The sequence below is a fragment of the Mustela putorius genome, unplaced genomic scaffold (assembly GCF_011764305.1).
Source record: "Mustela putorius furo isolate JIRA1106 unplaced genomic scaffold, ASM1176430v1.1 tig00000145_pilon_pilon_pilon, whole genome shotgun sequence".
In the NCBI taxonomy this organism is placed as follows: Eukaryota; Metazoa; Chordata; class Mammalia; order Carnivora; family Mustelidae; genus Mustela; species Mustela putorius.
The window spans coordinates 20,589,481-20,604,367 of record NW_025421294.1 but is presented as its reverse complement, the minus strand read 5'-3'; the positions used below and the strand labels follow the sequence as shown (position 1 = coordinate 20,604,367).

The 14,887-nt window shown below is 42.5% G+C and overlaps 2 protein-coding genes across 2 annotated transcripts; both read left to right on the top strand.

The window, feature by feature from the left end:
- LOC101676372 (protocadherin beta-14) lies at positions 1–3,536 on the top strand. Its single transcript, XM_045075375.1, has one exon. The coding sequence runs from the start codon at positions 735–737 to the stop codon at positions 3,135–3,137; it is 2,403 nt and encodes an 800-aa protein (XP_044931310.1). The 5' UTR covers positions 1–734; the 3' UTR covers positions 3,138–3,536.
- Positions 3,537–10,920: 7,384 nt separating this feature from the next.
- LOC101676070 (protocadherin beta-18-like) lies at positions 10,921–13,973 on the top strand. Its single transcript, XM_013052301.2, is given in 2 exon segments — positions 10,921–13,373; positions 13,375–13,973. Coding segments are annotated over 2 exon segments (2,388 nt in total). The 5' UTR covers positions 10,921–11,207; the 3' UTR covers positions 13,597–13,973.
- The last annotated feature ends 914 nt before the right edge of the window (positions 13,974–14,887 follow it).

Below are 14,887 nucleotides of genomic sequence, written 5' to 3'. Positions count from 1 at the left end.
GCCACCCAGGTGCCACTAGAAAATATTAATTCTTCAGTTCAGGACATACTTCTTCCATTCAGGACATCTGCCCCCCCTCCCCCCAAAAAAAACTCTTTGGTTCAGGACATCTTAATAGATGAAGGCATTTTTTCCAGAGATCAATAATAGAGTCCTGTCAGCATTCAAAACCACACTAATTACATGCTCTGTATAGACCTTGTTTGGGCCCTGATTCAAACAAACAAACAGTAAAAATATTTTAGAGAAAAATGAAGAAAAAACCAAAAACAGACTGGGTCTAAGTTCTATCAAGGAATTATTGCTAACTTCGTTGATTGTAATAGTGGTATCATTATATTTTAAAGTCTTTCTCTATTAGAGATACTTGGTGAAGTATTTAGAGGTAAAGATATATGATGTCTGGGATTTGCTTTAAAAAATTCCAGCTGTATTCATGAATTATTTGTTCAAAGAGAAAATTTTTACTGGAAAAAATTCATAGAAACACATGGTGGCGCTGTAGGATAAGATGAAATTAGTGCATGGAGGACGCTGTGGGCTGCTTTATTCTTCATAACAGAGACCAATCCAAGTCACTGAAAAGAGAGGTAGCAAAGGAGTTTCATCTACTACAGCTGCTGAGTGCTGTACCCTGCAGGGGGGGGGGTTTCTTATTTTTTAAAAAATTGAGCTTCAACTTCCAAAATTAGGGCTGAAAGATTTTTCTGCAAAAGAAGTTGCTGGAAGGAGCCATGGAGATCAAAGGGGAGCTCGCTCTGTGGAAAAGGCAAGTCCTGATTCTCTTTGTTTTGCTGGAATTATCTGAGGCAGGTCCTGAATCTGTGCGATATTCTGTGGCAGAGGAAACAGAAGTTGGTTCTTTTGTGGCCAATTTTGCAAGGGATCTAGGGCTTGGGGTGGAGGAGCTATCATCACGGGAGGCCCGGGTAGTGTCAGATGATAACGAAAAGCACTTACGACTTGATTTACGGACAGGGGATTTGCTCCTAAATGAGAAACTGGACCGAGAAGAGCTCTGTGGCTCCACCGAGCCCTGTGTGCTGCATTTTCAGATGGTATTAGAAAACCCTTTACAGTTCTTTCGGGCTGAACTGCAAGTTACAGACATAAATGATCACTCCCCTATGTTTCTAGACAAGCAAATACTTATTAAAATATCAGAAAGTACCAGCACTGGAACCACATTCCTAATGGAGAGTGCCCAAGATTTGGATGTAGGAACCAACAGTCTTCAAAACTACACAATTAGCCCCAATTCTCATTTCTACATTAAAATCCAAGATAGCAGTGATGGAAAGTTATACCCAGAACTGGTCCTGGACAGAGCATTAGATCATGAGGAGGAGTCTGAGCTCTCATTAACACTCACAGCACTGGATGGTGGATCGCCACCCAGGTCTGGGACAACTTTGGTTCTCATCAAGGTCCTGGACATCAATGACAATGCCCCTCAGTTTGCTCAGAAGCTCTATGAAGTGCAAGTTCTGGAGGACACACCCATTGGTTCCTGGATTATTACCATTTTTGCTAACGATCTGGATACAGGAAATTATGGGAAAATATCATACACATTTTTGCATGCATCAGAAGATATTCGTAAAACATTTGAAATCAATCCAATATCCGGGGAAGTTCATTTGAGATCATGTCTGGATTTTGAAGTGATACAGTTCTACACTATACGTATTCAGGCAACAGATGGTGGGGGTCTTTCAGAAGAATGTACTCTTCTGGTTAAAGTAATAGATATAAATGATAATCCACCAGAAGTGACCATCTCATCATTTACAAAGTCAATTCCAGAAAATGCCTCCGAGACTCTGGTTGCTCTTTTTAGTGTCCGAGACCAAGACTCTGGGGATAACGGGAGGATGGTGTGCTCCATTCAGGATGACCTCCCCTTTTATCTGAAACCAACCTTCAAGAACTTTTTCACTCTAGTTTCGGAAAAAGCACTGGACAGAGAGACAAGATCCGAGTACAACATCACCATCACCGTCACCGACCTGGGGACCCCCAGGCTGAAAACCCAGCACAACCTCACGGTGACCGTGTCCGACGTCAACGACAACGCCCCGGCCTTCAGCCAGACGACCTACACCCTGCGCGTCCGCGAGAACAACAGCCCCGCCCTGCACATCGGCAGCGTGAGCGCCACCGACAGAGACTCGGGCGCCAACGCCCAGGTCACCTACTCGCTGCTGCCACCCCACGACCCGCAGCTGTCGCTGGGCTCGCTGGTGTCCATCAACGCGGACAACGGGCAGCTGTTCGCGCTCAGGTCGCTGGATTTCGAGGCGCTGCAGGCGTTCGAGTTCCGCGTGGGCGCGGCCGACCGCGGCTCGCCGGCGCTCAGCAGCCAGGCGCTGGTGCGCGTGCTGGTGGCGGACGCCAACGACAACGCGCCGTTCGTGCTGTACCCGCTGCAGAACGGCTCGGCGCCCTGCACCGAGCTGGTGCCGCGGGCGGCCGAGGCGGGCTACCTGGTGGCCAAGGTGGTGGCGGTGGACGGCGACTCGGGCCAGAACGCCTGGCTGTCGTACCAGCTGCTCAAGGCCACGGAGCCCGGGCTGTTCGGCGTGTGGGCGCACAACGGCGAGGTGCGCACGGCGCGGCCGCTGAGCGAGCGCGACGCCGTCAAGCACAGGCTGCTGGTGCTGGTCCGGGACCACGGCGAGCCGCCGCTGTCGGCCAGCGTCACGCTGCACGTGCTGCTGGTGGACGGCTTCTCGCAGCCCTACCTGCCGCTGCCGGACGCGGCGGCGGCCGAGGCCCGCGCCGACCCGCTCACCGTCTACCTGGTGGTGGCCTTGGCGTCCGTGTCGTCGCTCTTCCTGTTCTCGGTGCTGGTGTTCGTGGCGGTGCGGCTGTGCAGGAGGAGGCGGGCGGCGTCGGCGTCGGGGGACGGCTGCTCGGTGCCCGAGGGTCCGTTTCCGGGCCACCTGGTGGACGTCAGCGGCGCGGGGACCCTGTCCCAGAGCTACCAGTATGAGGTGTGTCTGACGGGAGGTTCAGCGACCGGTGAGTTCAAGTTCTTGAAGCCGATTATCCCCAGCCTTCCAGTCCCTGACACTGGTAGAAATATAGAGGGAAATGAGAACTTTAGGAACAGTTTTGGATTCAACATTCAATAAAATAATTCATTTAAACTTTGAATCTTTTGTTATTCTTGACAACATGTGGATACTTTTTTGCCAATCTGTAATGGATATTAGGCTGTAGTATAGTTGCATGCATTATCATTTCTCAAGCTCTCCTCATAAATCTTTATTAGAGGCCCTGATGAAGTGGAAATATAATCTGTGTGTTGTCTGGTTTTTTTTTTTTTAATTGTTTGGTCAAAAATGTTATATTAAAAGAGTTGTTGCTAATTATTTTGTGTGATAATGGCATTGTTATGCAAGACAATGTTACTAATTATTTGGAGTTACAAACTGAGGTATTAAGAGCTAATTCCACAATATATGTAACTTACTTCTAGGTATTTTATCAAAGCAGAAAGCAAAAATAAATGTTGTTGGATCTGGTTGGAAGTATATTGGATTTTTTTGCACTACTCACTTCACACACTTTCATCGTAAAGTGAAGAAAAGATATCTCTCCCTATTTAGTCCTAGGATACCATATTTGCTCACTTTTGGCCTTGTAGTGTTTTCAGAAATTCACTTTGTGACAAAATACAAGTGATCACATCAAAAATTATTGATTTCTTAAGTAATTTTCCTTTGTCGTCGTTGTTACGCTTTGTGGGGAAGGAGCTTTATAATGCTGTGGGCCTAGATATGGCTCTTTTGTTTTCCTCAATACCATGTCTGCTAGTTTAAATTTCTATTATTTTACATTGTTCATGACTTAACTAGAATGCGGTTCCTGGTGTCATTCCGAGTAAAATAACTTTCCATCAGAAGAGTACATATAAAAACTTCTTAAATTGAAATGAAAATTCAAAAATGTTAAAGAAATGAATTAGGTTCACTTTTGCATTTATTTATAATTCTTAATACTTTGTGTCCTCTCTCTGATATCCAAAAAAAGGAATGGGTCTGTATTTATGGTTTATAGATGTCTTATAGTGTTACAGATCATGTCTCTAATATATAAGTAAACAGTTTGATGGAAGATTATAGGTAGAGATTTTCAGAGCTATTATGTAGTGTGGATATAAAGCTAGTGCGCCTTACATTTTTGTAATTTTTCATCATAAAATTAGATATTATAGGCCAGATGTTATAATAAAATAGAATTTGACATTGAGAAATGAGTGCGGCAAATTCCAATTTCCCTAGGAATCTTTCCTCTTTCCTTCATGAAATTTTTACTGGTTTTATTTTGTGTTGCAGTAGATATTTACTGGCTGTGAAAATTTCATATAAATAGTTTTTTATACAACAAAATCTTGAAAAAGAATGTTTGGGCTCTCTTAATCCCTCAGACTCATGAGAAGTAAATCTTACGCTTCTTATGCACTAATAAGAATAGATAAGAACAGGGGGCACTGGGGCCCCTGGGTGGGCCTCTGACCTGAGCTAAACCTCTGCCTTTAGCTCAGGTCATGATCTCAGGGTCCTGGGATCGAGCCCCCATCTCTCCCTGTTCAGTGGGGAACCTGCTTCCCCTCTCTTTTTCTGCCTGTCTCCCTGCTTACTTGTGATCTCTGTCAAATAAATTCAAAAATCTTAAAAAAGAAGACGAAGAAGAAGAATGGGGGGGGGCACCTGGGTAGCTCAGTTGGTTGGGCCTCAGACTCTTGATTTCAGTTCAGCTCATGATCTCAGGGTCCAGGGATGAAGCCCCATGTCAGGCTCCATGCTCAGCAGGATATCTGCTTGAATATTCTATCCCTCTCCCTCTCCCCTTTCTCCCTCAGCCCTTCCATGCTTGTTCTCACTCTCTAAAATAAACCTTTTCAGAAAAGACTAGATAAAAATAGAATATCCTATTTGAATAATTTAAGAAGAGACTTGTAAGTCTACAAGATCAAATCTCTTATATATGAGAATGTGGTTGTGAGAGAGGAGGTGTCAAAATCACCAGGCTTAGGGGCAAGACATATCACTTAGCAAACGTTACCAGGAAAATTGGCTCTCTGTAATAAAATCCTCATTTCATGCCATATAAAAATAAACTTTCTATGGATCTACCAGGTGAAGTTAAAGTATTTTAATTGAGAAAACCTAGGTAAAAATATCTTTATAAACTTGCTATCAGTTTGAATTTCTTTTTCTTTGAAGATTTTATTTATTTATTTGGGAGACAGAGAGAGAGAGAGCACGAGAGGAGAGAGGTCAGGGGGAGAAGCAGACTACCTGCTGAGCAGGGAGCCTGATGTGGGACTAGATCCCAGGACTCCAGGATCATGACCTGAGCCCAGGGCAGTTGCTTAACCAACTGAGCCACCCAGGCTCCCCAATCAGTTTGAATTTCTTAAACAAGTCTTTAAAAATAGAAACAATAAATAAAAATTGACAAGTAGTACTATATCAAAACCTGAAGATAGCACAGGCAAGCCAAAAGGCAGGGAGAAGCTACTTGGAGCAGTTGCCTGAGAGGGATTAATATTCAGATTATTCAAGTAACTGCAGCAGATTAACAAAAATCAAAAAGTCAGAGAGCTAGTAAGGTTTTTTTTTAAAGGATAAAAAGGAAAGGAAATTCAAAAAAAGGGGACATGAAGTCTAAAAAGAACATAAAATGATGATTGACCTCATTAGTTGGTGAAAAACATACTAAAATAAGACACTACTTTATACCCATAGCATTAGTAGAGATGAAAATTTGCATAATATCAAGGGGAACAGTAGGAAATAACCTGTACAGACCTTTGAGAGATTTTTAATGGTATTTAGTGAAATTTAGAGTGAACATACCCTGTGATCCAGCAATTCTACTTCGGGGTATATAAGCCAGAAAATTCTTTTTTTTTTTTAATGAAGTATAATTGACACACAATGTTATATTAGTTTCAAGTGTATAAGCCAAAAAGTTTCTTTCACAAATGATATGCATAAGAATGTTCATCTTGGCAAAGCAAAAAATAGGAGTCAATCCCACATATCCATCAGTAAAGCAACTGATAACTCAAATGTAGAAAATGTTTCTGAAGGCATATTATGAAGTATTAACAAAAGGCATGAACTAGGTGTATATAAAACAACATGGATAAATCCTAAATGGTCAAAAGAAAGAAAGATACTGAGATTTATAGTACAGTGCTATATATGTCCATATAATACATAATATATTTGTATAACTATATAAATAAACATATTGGAAGGAGAGAAGAAGGAACAGATGTAGGAAAGAAGATGTGTTTATATATAGGGGATAAAGAATGCAGAGAGAAGTGTGAGCTATACCTATGTCAATGACAGAAATTGTCTCTTGCAAGAGATTAAGTTGACTGCAGCATTATAAGGATTGATTTAGTATTGATCAGTTCAGGTTGGTAAAAAATGCATTTTATTTATCTATCTTCTTGAGGTCAATTGCCCATACTCCAGGAAGCTAAAAGTTTACTTGTAATTTTGAGACAAGTGCCATTGAGTCTTATTTTTAGTAAAGATGGTACAGATTATGTAGACCAATGCTTCCACTGACAATTAGCTAATAAGAGACTAATATATTATCAGGTTACAGTTAATGTCGGATGGTAACCCAGAGAGCCAAATGATCTTAAAATCTACTTTTTCCCTGGAATATTTGGAGACCTGGGAAGTGTAAACCTCTATTTTTTTTTAAGATTTTATTTATTTATTTGACAGAGAGAAATCACAAGTAGATGGAGAGGCAGGCAGAGAGAGAGAGAGGGAAGCAGGCTTCCTGCTGAGCAGAGAGCCGGATGCGGGACTCGATCCCAGGACCCCGAGATCATGACCTGAGCCGAAGGCAGCGGCTTAACCCACTGAGCCACCCAGGCGCCCCTGTAAACCTCTATTTTGATGGTTTTTATAATAAGGGAGGAAATAAAAGCATAACAGAGTAAAATTCATAGAAGACCCTTGCACTAATAAACATGGATTCCTAATAAAAGCATAACAGAGTAAAATTCATAGAAGACCCTTGCACTAATAAACATGGATTCCTAAGAACTACACCTTTAAGGTGAAAATAAGTGGGAAATGGACAAACCCTTATGTGGAATTTCAGCTCTGAATTTGATTTTTTAGCACAGAACTTGATTTAACATGGTTGTTGACCAAGCAGTGGTTCCAGATCCTAATGGAACCAAATGCAGACATTCTATAAAAGAAAGTTCATCCTAAGGCTAAAAATATTAAGTAAGTTTTATATTCTTAACTTGAACACAAAGAAAACTGCACACACAAGGAAACATGACACCATGAGTGAGAGCCAGCAGAAAAAAAAGAATACAGAAATATACTTCAAATATTTTAATTAGTAGAGATAATCTAATAATATGCTAAACACTTTAATTGAAATAAAAGTTATGCTTAAAGATGTAAAGAGAATAAGAAATGTGATAGATTATTAAAGAACCAAATATAACTCCTGGAACTAAAAAATATAAACATAATTTAAATTTAATCAAAATTGAATAATAAGTTTAATAGGAAAGTAGGTATAACTGAATAAATAATTTGTGAAGTGAAAGGTCAGAATGTAATTTATCTAGCATACAGCTCAGAGAGTTTGGAAGATGAAAAATATGGAAGAGAAGTTTAGAAACAGGACAGAGTAAAAAGTTTAAGACAGGATCCGCAGCAATATTTGAAAAATATTGGAGTGGGGGCGCCTGGGTGGCTCAGTGGGCTGAAGTCTCTGCTTTCCACTCAGGTCATGATCCCAGGGTCCTGGGATCGAGCCCCACATCAGCTCTCTGCTCAGCAGGGTGCCTGCTTCCTCCCCTCTCTCTCTCTGCCTGCCTCTCTGCCTACTTGTGATCTCTGTCTGTCAAATAAATAAATAATTTAAAAAAAAAAAGAAAAATATTGGAGTGTCAACGGGCTAGCTCAGTTGGTGGAGCATGTGACTCTTACTCTTAGGGTCATGAGTTCAAGCCCATGTTGGGTGTGGAGCCTACTTAAAAAATGTGTGTGTGTGTGTGTGTGTGTGTGTGTGTGTGTGATAAATAAAAGATAACCATGCTTGGAAACATCATTGTGTAGTTTCAAAAAGCCAAAAACAAAGAAAAACATATTTTTTAAATGAAAAGACATAGGAAAAAGACATGTAATCTTGAAACACATGGCAGTTAGACAAACAGCTATGTCCCATATGAATTTCTCAACAGTAGCCCTGGACATTAGAAGATATCTTCCTTGATATGCTAAAAGAAATTAGAAAATCTTCCTGCCTAAATAGTCTTTGCAAGAGTATCAAATGAGAGAATCAGATGATAGATATCAGTTTGGCTTTTTAAATTAAGATCATAGGAGAGAAGTGGTATAAAGGCATTTGATTTCTCAAATATAACTTCTTTTTTAAAGATTTTATTTATTTATTTGACACAGAGAGAGAGATCACAAGTAGGCAGAGAGGCAGGCAGAGAGAGAGGGGGAAACAGGCTCCCTGCTGAGCAGAGGCCCATGTGGGGCTGGATCCTGGGACCCTGATATCATGACCTGAGCCAAAGGCAGAGGCTTAACCCACTGAGTCACCCAGGTGCCCCGATAACTTCCTATACATTTTTACTCTGTCTATCTCTTGCCACAATTTGCGTCTAGGAGTTTGACTTATCTCTGTTTCTAGCCTTCTTCATCTCTGGTGACATTCACTTAGACTCTAGTCTTAGTCACCTAGGACCCTGGCCACTTTCTGGAGGTGGTAGTCTCTTAGAGCTACATCATCCCTGAAATCACAAAATCAAGCAGACTCCTTTTAATTTACAACTTACCTTCTTTCTTGAAGAGCTTCAACCACGATTTATACCAATAAATCTCAAATTTGTCTCTGCAGCTCAAAGCTCTTTTCTCAACTTCATTTATGTAATGGGAGATCATTTATATAACTATTTATATGGGACACTCTATGGACAATTCAAACTCGACACGTTTTAAATTTAAATTGCCCATTCCTTAAAACAAAACCTCTTTCCTGCTCTATACCTGCCCCTCTCTTCTCCTTTTCCTATTTCCTCTATCAGATAATAGCACCAACACTCACTCAGTTCCCTAATCCTGAAAAAAAGGTACATTTTTACCCCCTCTCCTTCTTTCCCCTTCTCCTCCTCCTTTTAAAGATTTTATTTATTTGACACAGAGAGAGTCAGAAAGAGAGGAGAAACAAGTAGACACAAGCAGGAGGAGTGGTACAGGGAGAAGCAGGTTTCCTGCTGAGCAGGGAGCCAGATGCAGGGCTCAGTGCTGGGCTCAATGCGGGGCTCGATGCAGAGCTCCATCACGGGACCCAGGGATCATGAAGGCAGATGGCCAATGACCAAGCCACCCAGGTGCCCCTCTTTTCATTTCTTTTTTCCCCCCTCTTTTCATTTCTTATTCCACTCCCTCCATGTCTAATCTGTCATCACATCCTGTATCTTTATCATTTTAATATAAGCTTATTATTGCATTTCTAGTTGAGGTCAATGTCATCTCCTTTTCTATCTAAAAGCCTTTAATCGTCTTGCATTTTCATTGATGTAGAGTCCCAAATGCCTTGGAAGGCCTTACATAATTATTTGCTTATCTCTCCAATCCCAGTTCTTATTTCTTTCCTCTTGCTCTATGACTCAGCCATATTTTTCCTATTTCAGTTCTTCCAAAAACACTTCTCTCATCTCAAATTTTCACAATCATATTTTGGGATTATCTGGAAATTTTACCCAACACCCAGTTTTTTTTTTCAACACCCAGTTTTTGTTCCAGAAAAGTCTTTTTCTGTACTTCCAAATTCTGGTTAGATGACCCTTATCTATGCTCTTAGAATAGCATGATCTTTTGCTATCATAGTATTAATTATGTTCCATTTTTTAAAGTTTTAATTTATTTTTATTTTTAGGGGGCAGGGGCAAGGGAGGAGGGAGGGAGAGAATCTTAAGCAAGCTCCATGCTCAGCATGGAGCAGACTCAGGGTTGGATCTCATGACCCTGAGATCCTGTCCTGAGCCAAAATCCAGAGTTGTATGCTTAACTGATTGAGGCATCCAGGCACCCCTCATTGTGTTCTATTTTTAAATATGTAATCCCTTTTCTGCCTCCATCTCTCAGGACAGAAACTGCTTACCACTCTATCCCTAACACTACCATTCCTAACACAAAGTATATGATCAATAAATATTTGCTAGACTGGTAATGAGTGGATGAATAAAATATTTATGATGATGCCTCTGGAAGGCCTAGGTCTGCAAAATAGATTTATTTTCCACAACTAAACTGGGGTCTAGTTTGTTCAGTTTTCTGGACGTATCTTGTTTTATTCACTACTATTGAGCATTTACTTTCTATTTCTGCCAGGTAAGTCTCCCATGGAGCGTCCTTAAGTAAATGGTACCATTTACTCAGCTTGAAATGTCCAGTCACCCCAAAACAACTATTTTCATATACTGGGTTCAGTTAAAAGTGCATGACCTTATTGTCTTTTCTAGGAGTATTTGCTGATAGCTAGAGAAGACTAAAATCTCTGGTTCCCTTTTCCAATTTCCTGGTAATATTTTGCTCATAACGTCAATTACATGAAAGAGTCCCTTTAAGTATTTTTAGTTTTATATATGGTCTTCAAAGAGAGATCATAATTTATTTAAACTTGGGGCTATATCTTAAACATGATTTTTATATTCACCACAGCTCTAACAGGTTGTGATTTATTGTGTTAAAGACTGAATAATAATAGCATCACATATTACTGAGAATGTAACTCAGAAAATAAGAATATAGGAGAGAGTGTAATTTAAGTTAATCAACACACAACGTAAATTAGTATTTTGTCTCAAATTTATCTGACTGTTTAAAACCTGAGATGCAGCAGAGTCGCATGGTGGCGCTGCAGGATAAGATGGGGACTTTTTCGTACCATCCAATGCTCTGGTCTCCATTAATCAGTGTAACTGAGAGCATAGGAGAAGCAGGAAGGGGAAAAGAGGCTTTCAAGAGAAAGCTAGGGAGCCAACAACACCCCGTAATCCATGACAGGATTACAAAACTAAAGATTCCCAGTGGTCCCGCCTAATAGATGAGAGGCGCAATTTAGGAGCTGTTTGGCTACTGAGTTGAAACATTTCTGCAGAAACACATTTGGCTTAAGGAGCCATGGAACCAGGAGAGAGGCACCCTCAGCAGATAAGGCAAGTGCTGCTTTTCTTTGTTTTCCTGGGAGGGTCTTTGGTGTGTTCAGAGCCCTGGCACTATTCTGTGGCAGAGGAAATGGAGATAGGCTCCGTTATAGCCAATGTGGTGAAAGAAATAGGTTTGGCTGTGGAAGACTTGGTTGCACGGGGGGCTAGAGTCATCTTTGACGATTATAAACCGTATTTACAGTTGGATCCGCAGACTGGCAACTTGCTCTTAAATGAGGAACTGGACCGGGAGGCACTTTGCCATTTCACAGAGCCATGTATATTGCATTTCCAGGTATTATTTGAAAATCCTTTACAATTTTTTCAGGCTGAACTTTGGGTTAAAGACATAAATGATCATACCCCTGCTTTCTTAGACAAGCAAATAATCCTGAAAATCTCAGAAGCTACTGCTCCAGGAACCCCATTCCAAATGGACAGTGCTCAGGACTTGGATGTAGGAAAGAATGGTGTCCAAAACTACACATTAAGTCCCAATCCTTATTTCCACCTTGAATTACAAGACAGTGATGATGGCAGAAAATTCCCAGAGCTGTTACTGGACCAATCTCTGGATCGGGAAAAGGAGCCCGAGTTTAGATTAACGCTAACAGCCTTAGATGGTGGATCTCCGCCCAGGTCTGGAACTACACTGGTTCGTGTTTTGGTTTTAGATATCAATGACAATGCTCCAGAGTTCGAAAGGCCTGTCTATGAGGTTCAGGTACCAGAAAACAGCCCTGTGGACTCCTTGGTCGTCAGGGTGTCTGCTACAGATTTGGATGCGGGAATATATGGAGAATTATCCTACTCATTTTCTCACGTCTCCACAGACATTCGGAAAACATTTGAAATCCATCCAGTTTCTGGTGAAATCTATTTAAAAGCGCTTCTGGATTTCGAGTTAATTCAATCATATACAATAAATATCCAGGCCATTGATGGGGGTAGCCTTTCCGGAAAATCAGCAATTTTAGTTCGGGTTGTGGATGTGAACGACAACGCACCAGAAATAGTCATGACATCTCTGACTAGCCCCATACCTGAAAATTCGTCACCTGAAATGGTGGTCGCTGTTTTTAGCGTACGAGACCTAGATGCTGGGGACAACGGGAGGATGGTGTGCTCCATTCAGGATGACCTCCCTTTTCTCTTGAAGCCTACCTTTAAGAATTTCTACACCCTGGTAACAGAGAGCCCCCTCGATAGAGAGAGCCAGGCCGAGTACAACATCACCATCACCGTCACCGACCTGGGAACCCCCAGGCTGAAAACCCAGCACAACCTCACGGTGACCGTGTCCGACGTCAACGACAACGCCCCGACCTTCAGCCAGACGGCCTACACCCTGCGCGTCCGCGAGAACAACAGCCCCGCCCTGCACATCGGCAGCGTGAGCGCCACCGACAGAGACTCGGGCGCCAACGCCCAGGTCACCTACTCGCTGCTGCCGCCCCACGACCCGCAGCTGCCGCTGGGCTCGCTGGTGTCCATCAACGCGGACAACGGGCAGCTGTTCGCGCTCAGGTCGCTGGATTTCGAGGCGCTGCAGGCGTTCGAGTTCCGCGTGGGCGCGGCCGACCGCGGCTCGCCGGCGCTCAGCAGCCAGGCGCTGGTGCGCGTGCTGGTGGCGGACGCCAACGACAACGCGCCGTTCGTGCTGTACCCGCTGCAGAACGGCTCGGCGCCCTGCACCGAGCTGGTGCCGCGGGCGGCCGAGGCGGGCTACCTGGTGGCCAAGGTGGTGGCGGTGGACGGCGACTCGGGCCAGAACGCCTGGCTGTCGTACCAGCTGCTCAAGGCCACGGAGCCCGGGCTGTTCGGCGTGTGGGCGCACAACGGCGAGGTGCGCACGGCGCGGCCGCTGAGCGAGCGCGACGCCGTCAAGCACAGGCTGCTGGTGCTGGTCCGGGACCACGGCGAGCCGCCGCTGTCGGCCAGCGTCACGCTGCACGTGCTGCTGGTGGACGGCTTCTCGCAGCCCTACCTGCCGCTGCCGGACGCGGCGGCGGCCGAGGCCCGCGCCGACCCGCTCACCGTCTACCTGGTGGTGGCCTTGGCGTCCGTGTCGTCGCTCTTCCTGTTCTCGGTGCTGGTGTTCGTGGCGGTGCGGCTGTGCAGGAGGAGGCGGGCGGCGTCGGGGGGGCGGCTGCTTGGTGCCCGAGGGTCCGTTTCCGGGCCACCTGGTGGACGTCAGCGGCGCGGGGACCCTTTCCCACAGCTACCAGTATGAGGTGTGTCTGACGGGAGGATCTGGGACCACTGAGTTCAAGTTCCTTAAACCAGCTCTCCCCAACCTCCCTCCCCCGGATCATAGAACGGACGAAAGCCACACTTTCCTGAAAGGTTTTGAGTTCATTTAGGAATTTGATTATTGTGCAGAACTTTTATAATGAGTGCTATTTCTTTGTAAAATGTATTCATTGTAATGTAAAATTCTTTGTTTTGGGTAACTTCATTTTACTTAAGAGTTTTCATAAGTTTTAGTGATTTGTCTGTTTTCTGCTCTTTTTCATCTTAATTGTCGAAAATACTAAGGAAGCTAGTATTTACTTGGTCTTTCTTCCAAAATGCAACCTCAAATAATTTATCCAAATATATAGCATTTCCCCTTCAAGAGTAATGTAACGCTGGGCTCAGCCATATTCTTTGGCTGTTCTGAGCTCTAGATCCTCTCACTGAAATCTGTATGTTTGATAGAGGAAAACGCATGGTATAAATAAAAACCATCCATGGCTTCTAAGATGTTATTTAGTTTTTTTTTTTTTTAAAGCATAATCTTTCCGTTCTACCTTTCTGCCAAATATTTCAGAGTAATTTTTCTGCACTTAGGTATTTTTCTTTGTAAACATCTTGAGAATGGTATATATTTCTTGTAGATGTTATATTAAAATAAATTTTAATCTTGTTTGGATTAAGATATCTATCCAGACCACTCTTCTTGTCTGAGAACTTCCTGGGACTTCTGGAGAGAGTCATAACTAATGAGCTATTTGTTATACTTTTCTTTACCTCTCTTGGTCATTTTTTATTGGTCCAGTTACAGTCTCCTAATTAAAGTAGGAACAGTCACATTCTCCAAGTCCCTGAGTTTGTAATCACGACGTATTTCATCTATTGTTTTTCTGATTTCTAGTAACTAGGAAATATTAAGTATGGGCTGAGGTAGCCATGTTTATACTTGTATAGGTTGGCAGAACAGAATGGCATGTAGAGAGGGAGGAAGGAAAGGAGGATTGGAAGGAAAGTGAGAAGGAATAAGGGAGTGGTAGAAGCAGAAAGCCCAAGAACAGAAGAGACTAAGAATTGCTTGGTTTTATACTCATCAGTTCTTGATTTCAGTGTTCCTAAGTCCCCTTTGTCTAATTTTCCTTATGCTCTACAGTAAACTCTAAGTTACCTAATAATAAAACTCCTTTATTTAACCTATCTTGGGGAGAGTGGATTTCTTGAAACCAAAAGAGATAGAAAAGATACATGCTATCTTGAGTACCCAATTAGACTACTTACCATAAAACCTAGGTCTTTTGCTTTTAATTTAATTTTATTTTGCTTTTAAATTAATGGAATAAATGGAATAAAAATGTATAAGCTCAGAGAGAACTAATCTATATTAGAAAATTTTGTTATAAAACTTAATTTTATAAATTATTT

What these genes read in the sequence shown, in the direction of transcription:
- LOC101676372 (XM_045075375.1), top strand. Translation starts at nt 735, where the DNA reads ATGGAGATCAAAGGGGAGCTCGCTCTGTGGAAAAGGCAAGTCCTGATT.